Source organism: Procambarus clarkii, chromosome 4 (assembly GCF_040958095.1).
Source record: "Procambarus clarkii isolate CNS0578487 chromosome 4, FALCON_Pclarkii_2.0, whole genome shotgun sequence".
In the NCBI taxonomy this organism is placed as follows: Eukaryota; Metazoa; Arthropoda; class Malacostraca; order Decapoda; family Cambaridae; genus Procambarus; species Procambarus clarkii.
Genome location: NC_091153.1, coordinates 58236870 through 58249277, shown reverse-complemented (window position 1 = coordinate 58249277; position 12408 = coordinate 58236870). Strand labels below are relative to the sequence as shown.

The window sequence follows — 12408 nt, the reverse complement described above, 5'->3', positions numbered from 1 at the left end:
AAGTCAATATTGACTTATTAACTACGTGCATAGGTGATATACTAAACATAATAGATACCCTTAAAAAGATTCATAGGAAACACCGACCTTACCTAACCTTGTTAGTATCTTAAGATAAGCATCTTATTGCTTCGTAATTACAATTATTACTTACCCTATACCTATTATAGGTTAGGTAATAATTGTAATTACGAAGCAATAAGATGCTTATCTTAAGATACTAACAAGGTTAGGTAAGGTCGGTGTTTTCTATGAATCTTTTTAAGGGTATCTATTATGTTAAGTATGTCACCTATGCACATATTTAATAAGTCAATATTGACTTATTAAATTTGCGAGAACGGGTTGCCTTATAAGGGCTATTTGATTTCCTCAAATGTGTGTCTAATGTTGCTTGCAAAACAAACGGTGAGGACGTAGCTCCGAATAATACTGAGGCAAAACGATATGTGATGACTTCACTGTTAGGATCCAGTGGGTCCTTAATCCAGAGAAATTTTGTGTAGTTACGATCTTCCTCCTGCAAACCTACTCGGAGGAAAGCTTTGCTGATATCAGCAGTATAGGCGAAAATACCAGTGCGAAATCATAACAGCACATCATGTAGCCTTTGTGTTAGGCTAGGTCCCGTTTGGAGACATTCATTTAAAGACACACTGCTTGGCTTTACTTTAGCGCTACAGTTAAAGACAATACGAATAGGTGTTGTCAATGAGTCTTTCACCACAGCGTGATGAGGTAAATAATGACCTAATTTTCGGTCATCGTTATCAACAACTTCAATAAATTTACTGTTAAGTTGTTGTTGGATGAGTTGATGATACATGTTCAGTTTGTCTGGCTGCTTCTGTAGTCGTGCTAATTGAGACTGCAATTGTGAGGCTGCCATAAAATAATTAACTGGAAGTTGTGGATGATTCAACTTTCATGGGAGTCTTACCCAGTATTGTTTATTTTCATAGACAACTGTATCCAGATATTGCTGGTAAGTCCTCATATCATCAGGGCTTGGTTGTTCAGGGATAATACCTAAAGTGTCTAAATCCCACAAACGATGTACAGGTGGATCAGACTCAATATCTTCAGATATCTCTCTGAAACGTAGGGGTGACTGTTCCAAGCCTAGTCACGCCACTATTATGTTATTAGATTGTTGGTTTGTTGACGCTGGATTTTGTCGGAAAAGCACCGGTCCCATAAGCAATTTGCCTCCAGCAGACGACAACAAATTCATTCCGTGTTGTCTGGTGCATCCAGTTATAAATTTGTAATAATGATCCGCGCCTATAAGTATTCCAACATCAGTGAGGGAGTCAGAATTTATTTTGTAATCTGCTAGCCTCATGCGGTTTTGTTTAAGATGTCTCGCAGTGCGAGCTAACCCTGTGACCTGCAGGTCTGTAGGAAGTTTATCTACTACTACCTCTTGTATTGGACTAGTGGAAGATCCGAGTCTCACTAATACCTTAACTACTTGGTATTCACGAGGTCCACTATTAGTCAAGAAACCAGAAATATTTAACTTCACACTTTTGGCAGGTTTTAAATTTAACTGCTCTACTAACTGTTGTGTAATGAAGGTTTTCTGTGATCCTTGATCAAAAAGACCTCTAGTGTTAACTCTAGATCTTCGGTTTATTAGTCTAAGTTGAGCTGTAGGCAGAGTGGTATTATTGCCTGACTCAGTAGCAAGTACATTTACTTCTTGATGCACTTTGTAATATTGCACTGCGGTAGAATTCGTGGAATTCTCCCCAGTGGTCATGGTTGGTGTAGAAGATTTTCTACATAAGGCGTAGTGATGTACACCTTGGTTGCATCTGTTGCAGGAACGTAGCTGCACTACACATTTTTTGGGATCATGAGAGCCCATGCACTTGGTGAACTTGTGTATTTCTTGCAACCTTTTAATCCTAGTATTATAAGTAGGATAAACAGCGCATTGGTAGGTGGCATGTCCATGATTACAAAACAGACACCTTCTCTGGTTAATTGACTTGGTCTCTTTAGTAGACAAGTCATTGGTTATCTCAGAAGGAGACACCGAATAAGTACCTACATTTCCACTTCTTTTCCCAGTGGATGGAGTAGTCTTGGATTTATATTTACTAGACTTATTCAAAGTCGGTTTAGGTTTGACAGAAGTGTCAGTATTAGTTGGTTTAGACTCAGGTTTAATTTTATCATGAGTCTTCAACCTGTTAACCGTTATTCTCAATCCCTCGAATATTTGATCAAGAGTGAGAAACTCGGTATTATAGTGTGAGCAGAGCTCTGTTAAGACATTTCGAGGTAATTTCCTCTGCAAAAGTAACTTGATTGACCATTCTGAAGCTGGTATATCAACTTTAGTACCTAAGGCCTTTACTAGAGACTCTACTTCTAGTCTGAAGCTTTGAAGTGACTCTGATCTACTATTTAGTGCATTCAGATCTAGCAATTGGTAATAGAGGGTAGCTATACTTAACTCTTTGTTGCAATAGTTCAACTTCAAAAGTTTTATAGCTTCCTCATAATTACTCTCATCGAGAGTTAGGTTATGTATGACCTTTTTAGCCTCTCCTTTGAGAAGACTAAGCAGATATGAGAATTTAGAAACCTTGTCAAGAGACTGTTTCTTGTGTAAATGAACTTCAAATGAAGTCCAAAAATTATCCCAATTTTCTGTATCTAATCCTGAAAATGTAGGTAAGTCTAAAGTAGGTAAACGAACCTCTGGTAGTTGGGTATTGAATTGAGACCCTGTGTTACAGGTATTGGATCAAGATTGTTTTGCTAATTTAGATAGCATGTAAAGTTTATCTTGAGTCTCATCTTCATACTGGGAGATACCGTCTACAATTTGACTTACTTCATCAGGATCAGTCTCTGTGGTATTCAGTAGAGTAAGATAAGACTGACTTGTAGACTTTATCAAATTTCAGATCAGCTACTCTTACTGATGTCTCTAAGTGATAAGAATCAATGGGAGTATCTTTAGATAAGCCCTCAGCCTTGTTAATTAGTCTGGTCAAATGACCTTTAAGGCTAATATAGGTTCTCCTTAATTGCTCAGGAGTAGCCATGTTGGGCTTGGGTCCAAACTTCATGGGATTAGTATATATATTACTAATGAAGCTTGGGTACTTGCTCATTAGTAGACAAGTAACATTAAATGTAGCCTAATTTAAGGTGGCTAATTTATACTCTACCTCACTTGAGGTTAAATGTACCTACCTAACAACAAGTAGCTAGATATTTTGTGCATTGTCTGAACTTCACCATTAGTTCTCGTCCGGTTAGCTCATCTATATCACCATTAGAGGTAATGGGGATCATCCAGCAATACACAAAATAGATACATACAAAATAATGAGTACAAGAGAAATCTTATGGAGACACTCCAATCAGAGTTATCTCAAAATTTAATCCCACCCTGGATAGGGTCAGCACAAACAGTATAATACATACACTACTGACTAGCTTAAGTCTAGTCGTGATAATTCCTAACTAAGAACTATAAATTTATTTAGTCTGGGCTTGTACCAAATTCAGCCCAATCTCAGCCTAAATTCTACCTAATAAGATTGGTAAAGATTATTGTGGTGCAGTAAGGTGAATATAATTGTGCTGTATTTTTTGTTTTTTTGTTTTTATAAGGGTGCACTTGCACACACAAGTGAAAACAATTATGTACAGTTACGTTTGGCTTGCCAGCCACAGCCGTTTGTGATAGTTGATGGTGTTGATCAACTTGTCAACCACATGCAACCTAGACTCACCTGACAAGTGTACACCATCTCTGGTCAGGTTTTGTCTATAAGGTCTGGCTGTAAATTGGATATAAGTGGCATCCACTCTCACTCGTTTTTTCAGCCTGAAATTTATGTACTTAGCAGCTCTCTGGTAGTATTCTGGTGTTACTCCCCAACGATTATCTTAACTTGGTTGGCGAGGTTCCACTAACGTGAATACTACCGAATTACTGATGAGCTTGAAAGAAGAAATTATGGCTTTAAGGTGTTTGATCACCTCAGCTGGATGACGAGTAGGATGGATGTCATTACCACCTAAGTATATAATGGTTAGATGGTGAGGCCACTCTAACGCAGGTGTTAGTGTGGAATTGTTATAAAAGTTATGAGCTGTTGCTCCTGGTGACCTAAAGATTCTTACTTCTGTATGAGGTATAGGTCTAAGTGTTGTGGGTAATTGACTGTGTCCCACAAGTGCTACCTTATACATGAGGTGAAAGTAGCAATGAATTGGTGTGACTTAAACTAACTGATGTGTTACGCTGTTGGCTGACACAATTAATTAAATGGTTAGTCTAGATTACATCACACAAGGATTAGTTATTAATAATTAGTATTTATAATTATAATTTATGTTTATCCGGTTCGATAAGGACCATAATGTGGGACATTTGGGGTTTGACTCTATTTATTTAAATATTAATGTAATGAAATTCTATTATGAAGGACCACCCGCTTTTACAGTAAAGAGGGAAACTAATAAAATATGATCATTAGAAAATTCCTAGATGAACCAGTAACTATGGATAAATACTAGAGAATATGATCACTTATATAAATTAATGGGCTGTATAATTTAACTGAATCAAAGCCTCAAACACCTACATTGGGGGGTTATTACTGGAACTTCATATATGTCCAGGAACTAGTGTGGTTCGTGCACCAGTTCATTATGCAATAATCTAATCCTATGACTAATTATAGAATCATTATATTTATCACCAATAAGAACATAGATTATAACATGAGAAATTAATAATTATAATAAACACATGTCAATCCAAAGAAACAGTGCTCTACATGAATAATACTACAGATAATGGAATTTAAGGAATACGTGAAGGGTCTTAGCTTGAAGACGATTTCCAAGAAGTCGGTTATGACTCATCCTCGGAATCTCCTGGACTCATCATGGAACACTGGGAGATGATTAACATGGGAAATGACAGCTCGGGGAATTCTTCACACACGCTGTAAATCAAATTATATTCAGTAGCAACAGATTAAGCTGCTAGACATATATGTTCAAGAAAATTAAATTAAATAAATGAGGTAAATAATAACCTGTGGTTTTTTATAGTCGCTCTGCGTGACGACAAGCTACCCAGCTATAACCCCCTCCTAAATGATGCATCAAATGGGAATAAAGGTACTTAGCTAATAGGGCACTGTGTAAGTTAAAGCTTGCCGAAGTTCGCGTCCTAGGTTCAGGCGTCGTTGTAACGAACACGTGGTGTCGAGCCTAGCCTAGATGTTGACGCGCTTATCTGGCCGGTCACGTTGTGCTACACGGAACAAATTTAACAGGTTCCTGGCTGAATGTCAAATTAAATCTCTTGACAATTCAACACGATGTGTAAAGTGACACTGACACCAGCTAAGTTGTTGTCTGCAAAGGTTCTTCACACCTCACAGTGGCGACTTTCATCTGGAGCTCTTGGTGGCGTCTACCCTGGTGGCTTGGGTAATGGCGTCTCTCTCCGAGCGCGTCGCCTCGTGTACTCCCGTCTCCCCTGCCCCGCTCCGCGTCCCGCGTTTGATACACAAATTATTTACTACGAATATTATCATTTCTCGCAGTTGTGATTGAAATGCTCGGATAAGGACGAGTTTATTATTCAGAGGAGTTAAATATTATTATTTGCCCGTTTTACGATGGTAAACAAGCAATGGAGATGAATTAAAGTCTCTCCAGGGCATTCACGCGTGACGTTAAATTTATTACCAGATAACAGTTATAACTATAAACGCTCTATTTGGCATTAGTTGGGGATCAGTTTATCTGTAAATAATTATCACACAGAACACCGTTGGTTTATAGAGAATCAAACTCAATTCTCAGACACATTGGATATAGTTGTGTTTATTATAATGGAATCTGACGCAATACTGGCGTCTGGTGACGTAAGAATTCTAGCCTTATTTTACAGATGTAATTATTAGTACATGTGAACTCTACGTTTGGTTAATTTTAATTACTACAATGATTAGTAGATTTAGTAATAATTAATAATAATACAAGTGTTGTATTTAGTGTTGGAAATTTCCAACAGTGCGTGTAGTGTACCTGTTGGAAATTTCCAACACTAATAAACTACTATTGTATTATAATACATCATCATTATTATATACTAACTACAGTAGTTTCTAATTTTACTAACGGTAGTGTCAACATAAATTAAACCATTTCATCTGCGTATTAGTGCTAGAATTCTCATGAAATCGAGTAGCAACATTATCTGATGCAATGTCCAGTTAGACGCGTTTATTACCAATGTGTTAGAGAATTGAATGTGGTTCTCTAAAATTATCAGTATGCCGTGTAATAATTACCTACGGATAATATGTCTCCCGATAATCTAAAACCGAGAGTTATTAGCTAAAATTGTTATCAAGTAGCAGTTTTATCTGTTACGTGCGAATGCCATGGAGAAAATAAAATCTTCTCCATTTATCGTTTAACACCATAAAACGAGAATATGATAATATTTAAGTCCCTGTAATTGCAACCCAGTTCTCATTAACGTATTACATCCATAATTGCGTGGAAAAGAATTATTCGTGATTAATAATTTCTGTGGTGAATGCGAGAGACGGGTTGAGGGAGGGGGAGACGCCATTGTGCGAGAGGAGGCATCCCTGGCGTGAAGAGTGGCGAGACACGTGGTAGTGACTGGGGAATTTATCGGCAAGAATTACGTTGATACTCGGTCAACAGTTAATAATTACTTATCCACGTGTTCTATAGTGCCCAGCCAGTTAATAACGCGTCAACAATTGAAGCCAAGACCCGTAATTACACGTACACAGCAGTGGACGTCAGGGACTGGCTGCCGCGGTTTCGGCAGACTTCAGTATTTAGTACGCTCATGTTAAGTATATGTTTCTCGTTTGATGCATCATCCTAGATTATATATTTGTGAGTAGTCTGTCGTCATATAGCGAGGATACCCAATATACAACGTTAGTAAAAGTTCGACAATTTCCTCCGTTTTCATGAATATTGAAAATAAAATGTAGCCTATTCAAATGCTACTTAAATTTCTCGGATTTCAGCGTGTATACGAGGAGTCGTCAAGTTGTTTCTCATCATTCGTGATATTCACCTCGAGTTCTTTCTTTGTGGAGATCCTGTGACCACGAGGACGAATGACGAAATGATGTTACAGAAATCGTCCTAAAGCTAAGACATTTTTTCGTGCAAATTTATTTAATATGATTAATGATTCTTAAATAATTCCTGTAGAATCTTTGCATTGCATAGATTATTATTGATGTGATGATTGGTAATTAATGATAAAGTGATGATTGGTAATTAATGTGTTTTGCTCAGACTGTTGCTCAGTAATTCATGATCTTTAATATTCACAATTTGAGTTCTCATATTTTGAATCTATAGTAGTTTAGATTTATTATATCATTTACTCAACAATGAACTGGTGGCGAACCACACTGGTCCTAGATATATATGAATTTCTAGAAATACCCCCCCCCCAATGTAGGTCTTTGAGGCTCTGACTTTAATTAATTAATAATACAGTCCATTCATTATTTCAAGTGATTATTCCTTTAATGGTTATCCATAGACACTGGTTCTCTAGTGTTATTCTAATGATCACTTCTATTAGTTTCCCTCTTTTCTCAAAATTGGGTGGTCCTTCGATTTATTAAATGCAATAAGTAAATAATGGAATATATGAGTCAAGCCCCAGATATCCCACAGTACCGGTGTGTGAAGTGTACAGGTGCGTGAAGTGTACAGGTGCGTGAAGTGTACAGGTGCGTGAAGTGTACCGGTGCGTGTAGTGTACCGGTGCGTGAAGTGTACAGGTGCGTGAAGTGTACCGGTGCGTGAAGTGTACCGGTGCGTGAAGTGTACCAGTGCGTGTAGTGTACCGGTGCGTGAAGTGTACAGGTGCGTGTAGTGTACCAGTGCGTGAAGTGTACCGGTGCATGAAGTGTACAGGTGCGTGAAGTGTACAGGTGCGTGAAGTGTACAGGTGCGTGGAGTGTACAGGTGCGTGAAGTGTACCGGTGCATGAAGTGTACAGGTGCGTGAAGTGTACAGGTGCGTGAAGTGTACAGGTGCGTGAAGTGTACAGGTGCGTGGAGTATACAGGTGCGTGGAGTGTACAGGTGCTTGAAGTGTACAGGTGCGTGAAGTGTACAGGTGCGTGAAGTGTACAGGTGCGTGAAGTGTACAGGTGCGTGAAGTGTACAGGTGCGTGGAGTGTACAGGTGCTTGAAGTGTACAGGTGCGTGAAGTGTACAGGTGCGTGAAGTGTACAGGTGCGTGGAGTGTACAGGTGCGTGAAGTGTACAGGTGCGTGAAGTGTACAGGTGCGTGAAGTGTACCGGTGCGTGAAGTGTACAGGTGCGTGTAGTGTACCAGTGCGTGAAGTGTACAGGTGCGTGGAGTGTACAGGTGCTTGAAGTGTACAGGTGCGTGAAGTGTACAGGTGCGTGAAGTGTACAGGTGCGTGAAGTGTACCGGTGCGTGTAGTGTACCGGTGCGTGAAGTGTACCGGTGCGTGAAGTGTACCGGTGCGTGTAGTGTACCGGTGCGTGAAGTGTACCGGTGCGTGAAGTGTACCGGTGCGTGAAGTGTACCGGTGCGTGAAGTGTACCGGTGCGTGTAGTGTACAGGTGCGTGAAGTGTACAGGTGCGTGGAGTGTACCGGTGCATGAAGTCTACAGGTGCGTGAAGTGTACAGGTGCGTGAAGTGTACAGGTGCGTGAAGTGTACAGGTGCGTGAAATAGTATAACAAAGGGGATATTAAAGTGTTCAACTTTAATTTTAAAGTTGAACTTTAACGTTGAACACCGCAACACAGAACACGAAACAATGGATAAAATGTGGATAAGCTTAGACTGAGGAAACATCTGGTTAAATATTGCTTTGGAAAAAAGTGGTTGATAATTCATAAAACAGGTTACAGGGTAATATAATAGACATGTGCTCGCCGGGTTTATATATATATATATATATATATATATATATATATATATATATATATATATATATATATATATATATATATGTCGTACCTAGTAGCCAGAACGCACTTCTCAGCCTACTATGCATGGCCCGATTTGCCTAATAAGCCAAGTTTTCATGAATTAATGATTTTTCGACTACCTAACCTAACCTAACTTTTTCTGCTACCTAACCTAACCTAACCTATAAAGATATGTTAGGTTAGGTTAGGTAGGGTTGGTTAGGTTCGGTCATATATCTACGTTAATTTTAACTCCAATAAAATAAAATTGACCTCATACATGATGAAATGGGTAGCTTTATCATTTCATAAGAAAAAAATTAGAGAAAATATATTAATTCAGGAAAACTTGGCTTATTAGGCAAATCGGGCCTTGAATAGTAGGCTGAGAAGTGCGTTCTGGCTACTAGGTACGACATATATATATATATATATATATATATATATATATATATATATATATATATATATATATATATATATATATATATATATATATATACATATATATATATATATATATATGTATATATATATATATATATATATATATATATATATATATATATATATATATATACACATATATATACATATATATATACATATATATGATGTCCATTCCTATGTAGCTCCAAGTCTATTATCCTAGTGACAATATTCTATATCAAAACCGACCATCAAGGAGTCCCTGGCTGTGTTTCTGCCAACACCGCTGCACCTGTTAATGATGAGTGTGGCTCACACACACCCGCAGGTCTGGCCAGGTAGCTCCACCAAAGTTGTTCCGGACAATATATGTTTTTTTTAGATATCTCCACAAACTCTGACTAGTCTCGCGATCTTCGCTTTCCAATGTTTTCCTTTTGTTTACCTCTGTATGGGTTCGGACCCCGTCTCTGTAGGCGCTGGCCCCTCCCCCTCGCATCCTGGTGCTGACCACTGGCTCTCTCCTTCAGACTGTGGCCGGGGCACTCCAGCGCCCACAACAACCTGGGCACACTTCTTAACGACACCTCGGAGGCCGAGAACCACTTCCGGATGGCCCTGAAGGCCCACCCACACCACGCCCACGCCTACTACAACTTGGCCAACCTCAGACAGTAAGTGACATTTAAGTTACACCATCTTTCGTGTCCTCTGCTTTCTGGTTAACCTCTTACAGTAGATACGTGATCATTTCTGACTGCCTACACCCTCCACGCCCCACACGAGCACAAGTTGTACACCTCACAGGAGGAACAGTATCAGCTTATTTACACCGTACCGAACCGTACCAGTACCGTACCTAGTTACACCGTACCGAACCGTACCAGTACCGTACCTAGTTACACCGTACCGAACCGTACCAGTACCGTACCTAGTTACACCGTTGTATGGTACACAGTCCACCCACCACAGTACACACCATTTATACATATGCTACACACCTCCACCAACCTAACCTAGCAACGTCAGTAGTTCATGTTCTTAGTATAATAAAAAATTGATTAGAATAAACAAATTTGAAAATAAATAGTTAAAAATAACGAAAATCACTCTGCCTGTTAGTCAAATGGCCCCTTTGCATACTAGGCCAAGTAGTCCGGCTCTGGCTTAGGAACCCTTGGGTTCCCTTAGCTTATGTTCTGTGGCTTAAACCTGGACTACAGGAAATAGTTGACCACATCACCCGAATGCACTCGGGCATGGGGTTATATGAGTGCATAAGACTCTCCCCATGCTTATTGTTGGCTGGTGGTACAGTGGTACAGCACTCTGCTTTGTGGGGTGGTGGTACAGTGGTACAGCACTCAGCTTTGTGGGGTGGTGGTACAGTGGTACAACACTCAGCTTTGTGGGGTGGTGGTACAGTGGTACAACACTCTGCTTTGTGGGGTGGTGGTACAGTGGTACAGCACTCTGCTTTGTGGGGTGGTGGTACAGTGGTACAGCACTCAGCTTTGTGGGGTGGTGGTACAGTGGTACAACACTCAGCTTTGTGGGGTGGTGGTACAGTGGTACAGCACTCTGCTTTGTGGGGTGGTGGTACAGTGGTACAGCACTCTGCTTTGTGGGGTGGTGGTACAGTGGTACAGCACTCAGCTTTGTGGGGTGGTGGTACAGTGGTACAGCACTCAGCTTTGTGGGGTGGTGGTACAGTGGTACAGCACTCTGCTTTGTGGGGTGGTGGTACAGTGGTACAGCACTCAGCTTTGTGGGGTGGTGGTACAGTGGTACAGCACTCAGCTTTGTGGGGTGGGGGTACAGTGGTACAGCACTCAGCTTTGTGGGGTGGTGGTACAGTGGTACAGCACTCAGCTTTGTGGGGTGGTGGTACAGTGGTACAGCACTCAGCTTTGTGGGGTGGTGGTACAGTGGTACAGCACTCAGCTTTGTGGGGTGGGGGTACAGTGGTACAGCACTCAGCTTTGTGGGGTGGTGGTACAGTGGTACAGCACTCAGCTTTGTGGGGTGGTGGTACAGTGGTACAGCACTCAGCTTTGTGGGGTGGTGGTACAGTGGTACAACACTCAGCTTTGTGGGGTGGTGGTACAGTGGTACAACACTCAGCTTTGTGGGGTGGGGGTACAGTGGTACAGCACTCAGCTTTGTGGGGTGGGGGTACAGTGGTACAGCACTCAGCTTTGTGGGGTGGGGGTACAGTGGTACAGCACTCAGCTTTGTGGGGTGGGGGTACAGTGGTACAGCACTCAGCTTTGTGGGGTGGTGGTACAGTGGTACAGCACTCAGCTTTGTGGGGTGGTGGTACAGTGGTACAGCACTCAGCTTTGTGGGGTGGTGGTACAGTGGTACAGCACTCCGCTTTGTGGGGTGGTGGTACAGTGGTACAGCACTCAGCTTTGTGGAGTGGTGGTACAGTGGTACAGCACTCAGCTTTGTGGGGTGGGGGTACAGTGGTACAGCACTCTGCTTTGTGGGGTGGGGGTACAGTGGTACAGCACTCAGCTTTGTGGGGTGGGGGTACAGTGGTACAGCACTCAGCTTTGTTGGGTGGTGGTACAGTGGTGCAGCACTCAGCTTTGTGGGGTGGGGGTACAGTGGTACAGCACTCAGCTTTGTGGGGTGGGGGTACAGTGGTACAGCACTCAGCTTTGTGGGGTGGTGGTACAGTGGTACAGCACTCAGCTTTATGGGGTGGTGGTACAGTGGTACAGCACTCAGCTTTGTGGGGTGGTGGTACAGTGGTACAGCACTCAGCTTTGTTGGGTGGTGGTACAGTGGTACAGCACTCTGCTTTGTGGGGTGGGGGTACAGTGGTACAGCACTCTGCTTTGTGGGGTGGGGGTACAGTGGTACAGCACTCAGCTTTGTGGGGTGGGGGTACAGTGGTACAGCACTCAGCTTTGTGGGGTGGGGGTACAGTGGTACAGCACTCAGCTTTGTGGGGTGG

General features: G+C 41.4%; 1 protein-coding gene across 1 annotated transcript in view; it reads left to right on the top strand.

The window, feature by feature from the left end:
* LOC138349878 (protein O-mannosyl-transferase TMTC1-like) overlaps positions 1–12408 on the top strand; it is a 142637-nt gene that overhangs the window by 129273 nt on the left and 956 nt on the right. Inside the window, exon 10 of the mRNA XM_069336886.1 lies at positions 9974–10117. Coding sequence (XP_069192987.1) covers positions 9974–10117 — 144 coding nt within the window. The remainder of the gene's footprint in view (positions 1–9973; positions 10118–12408) is intronic.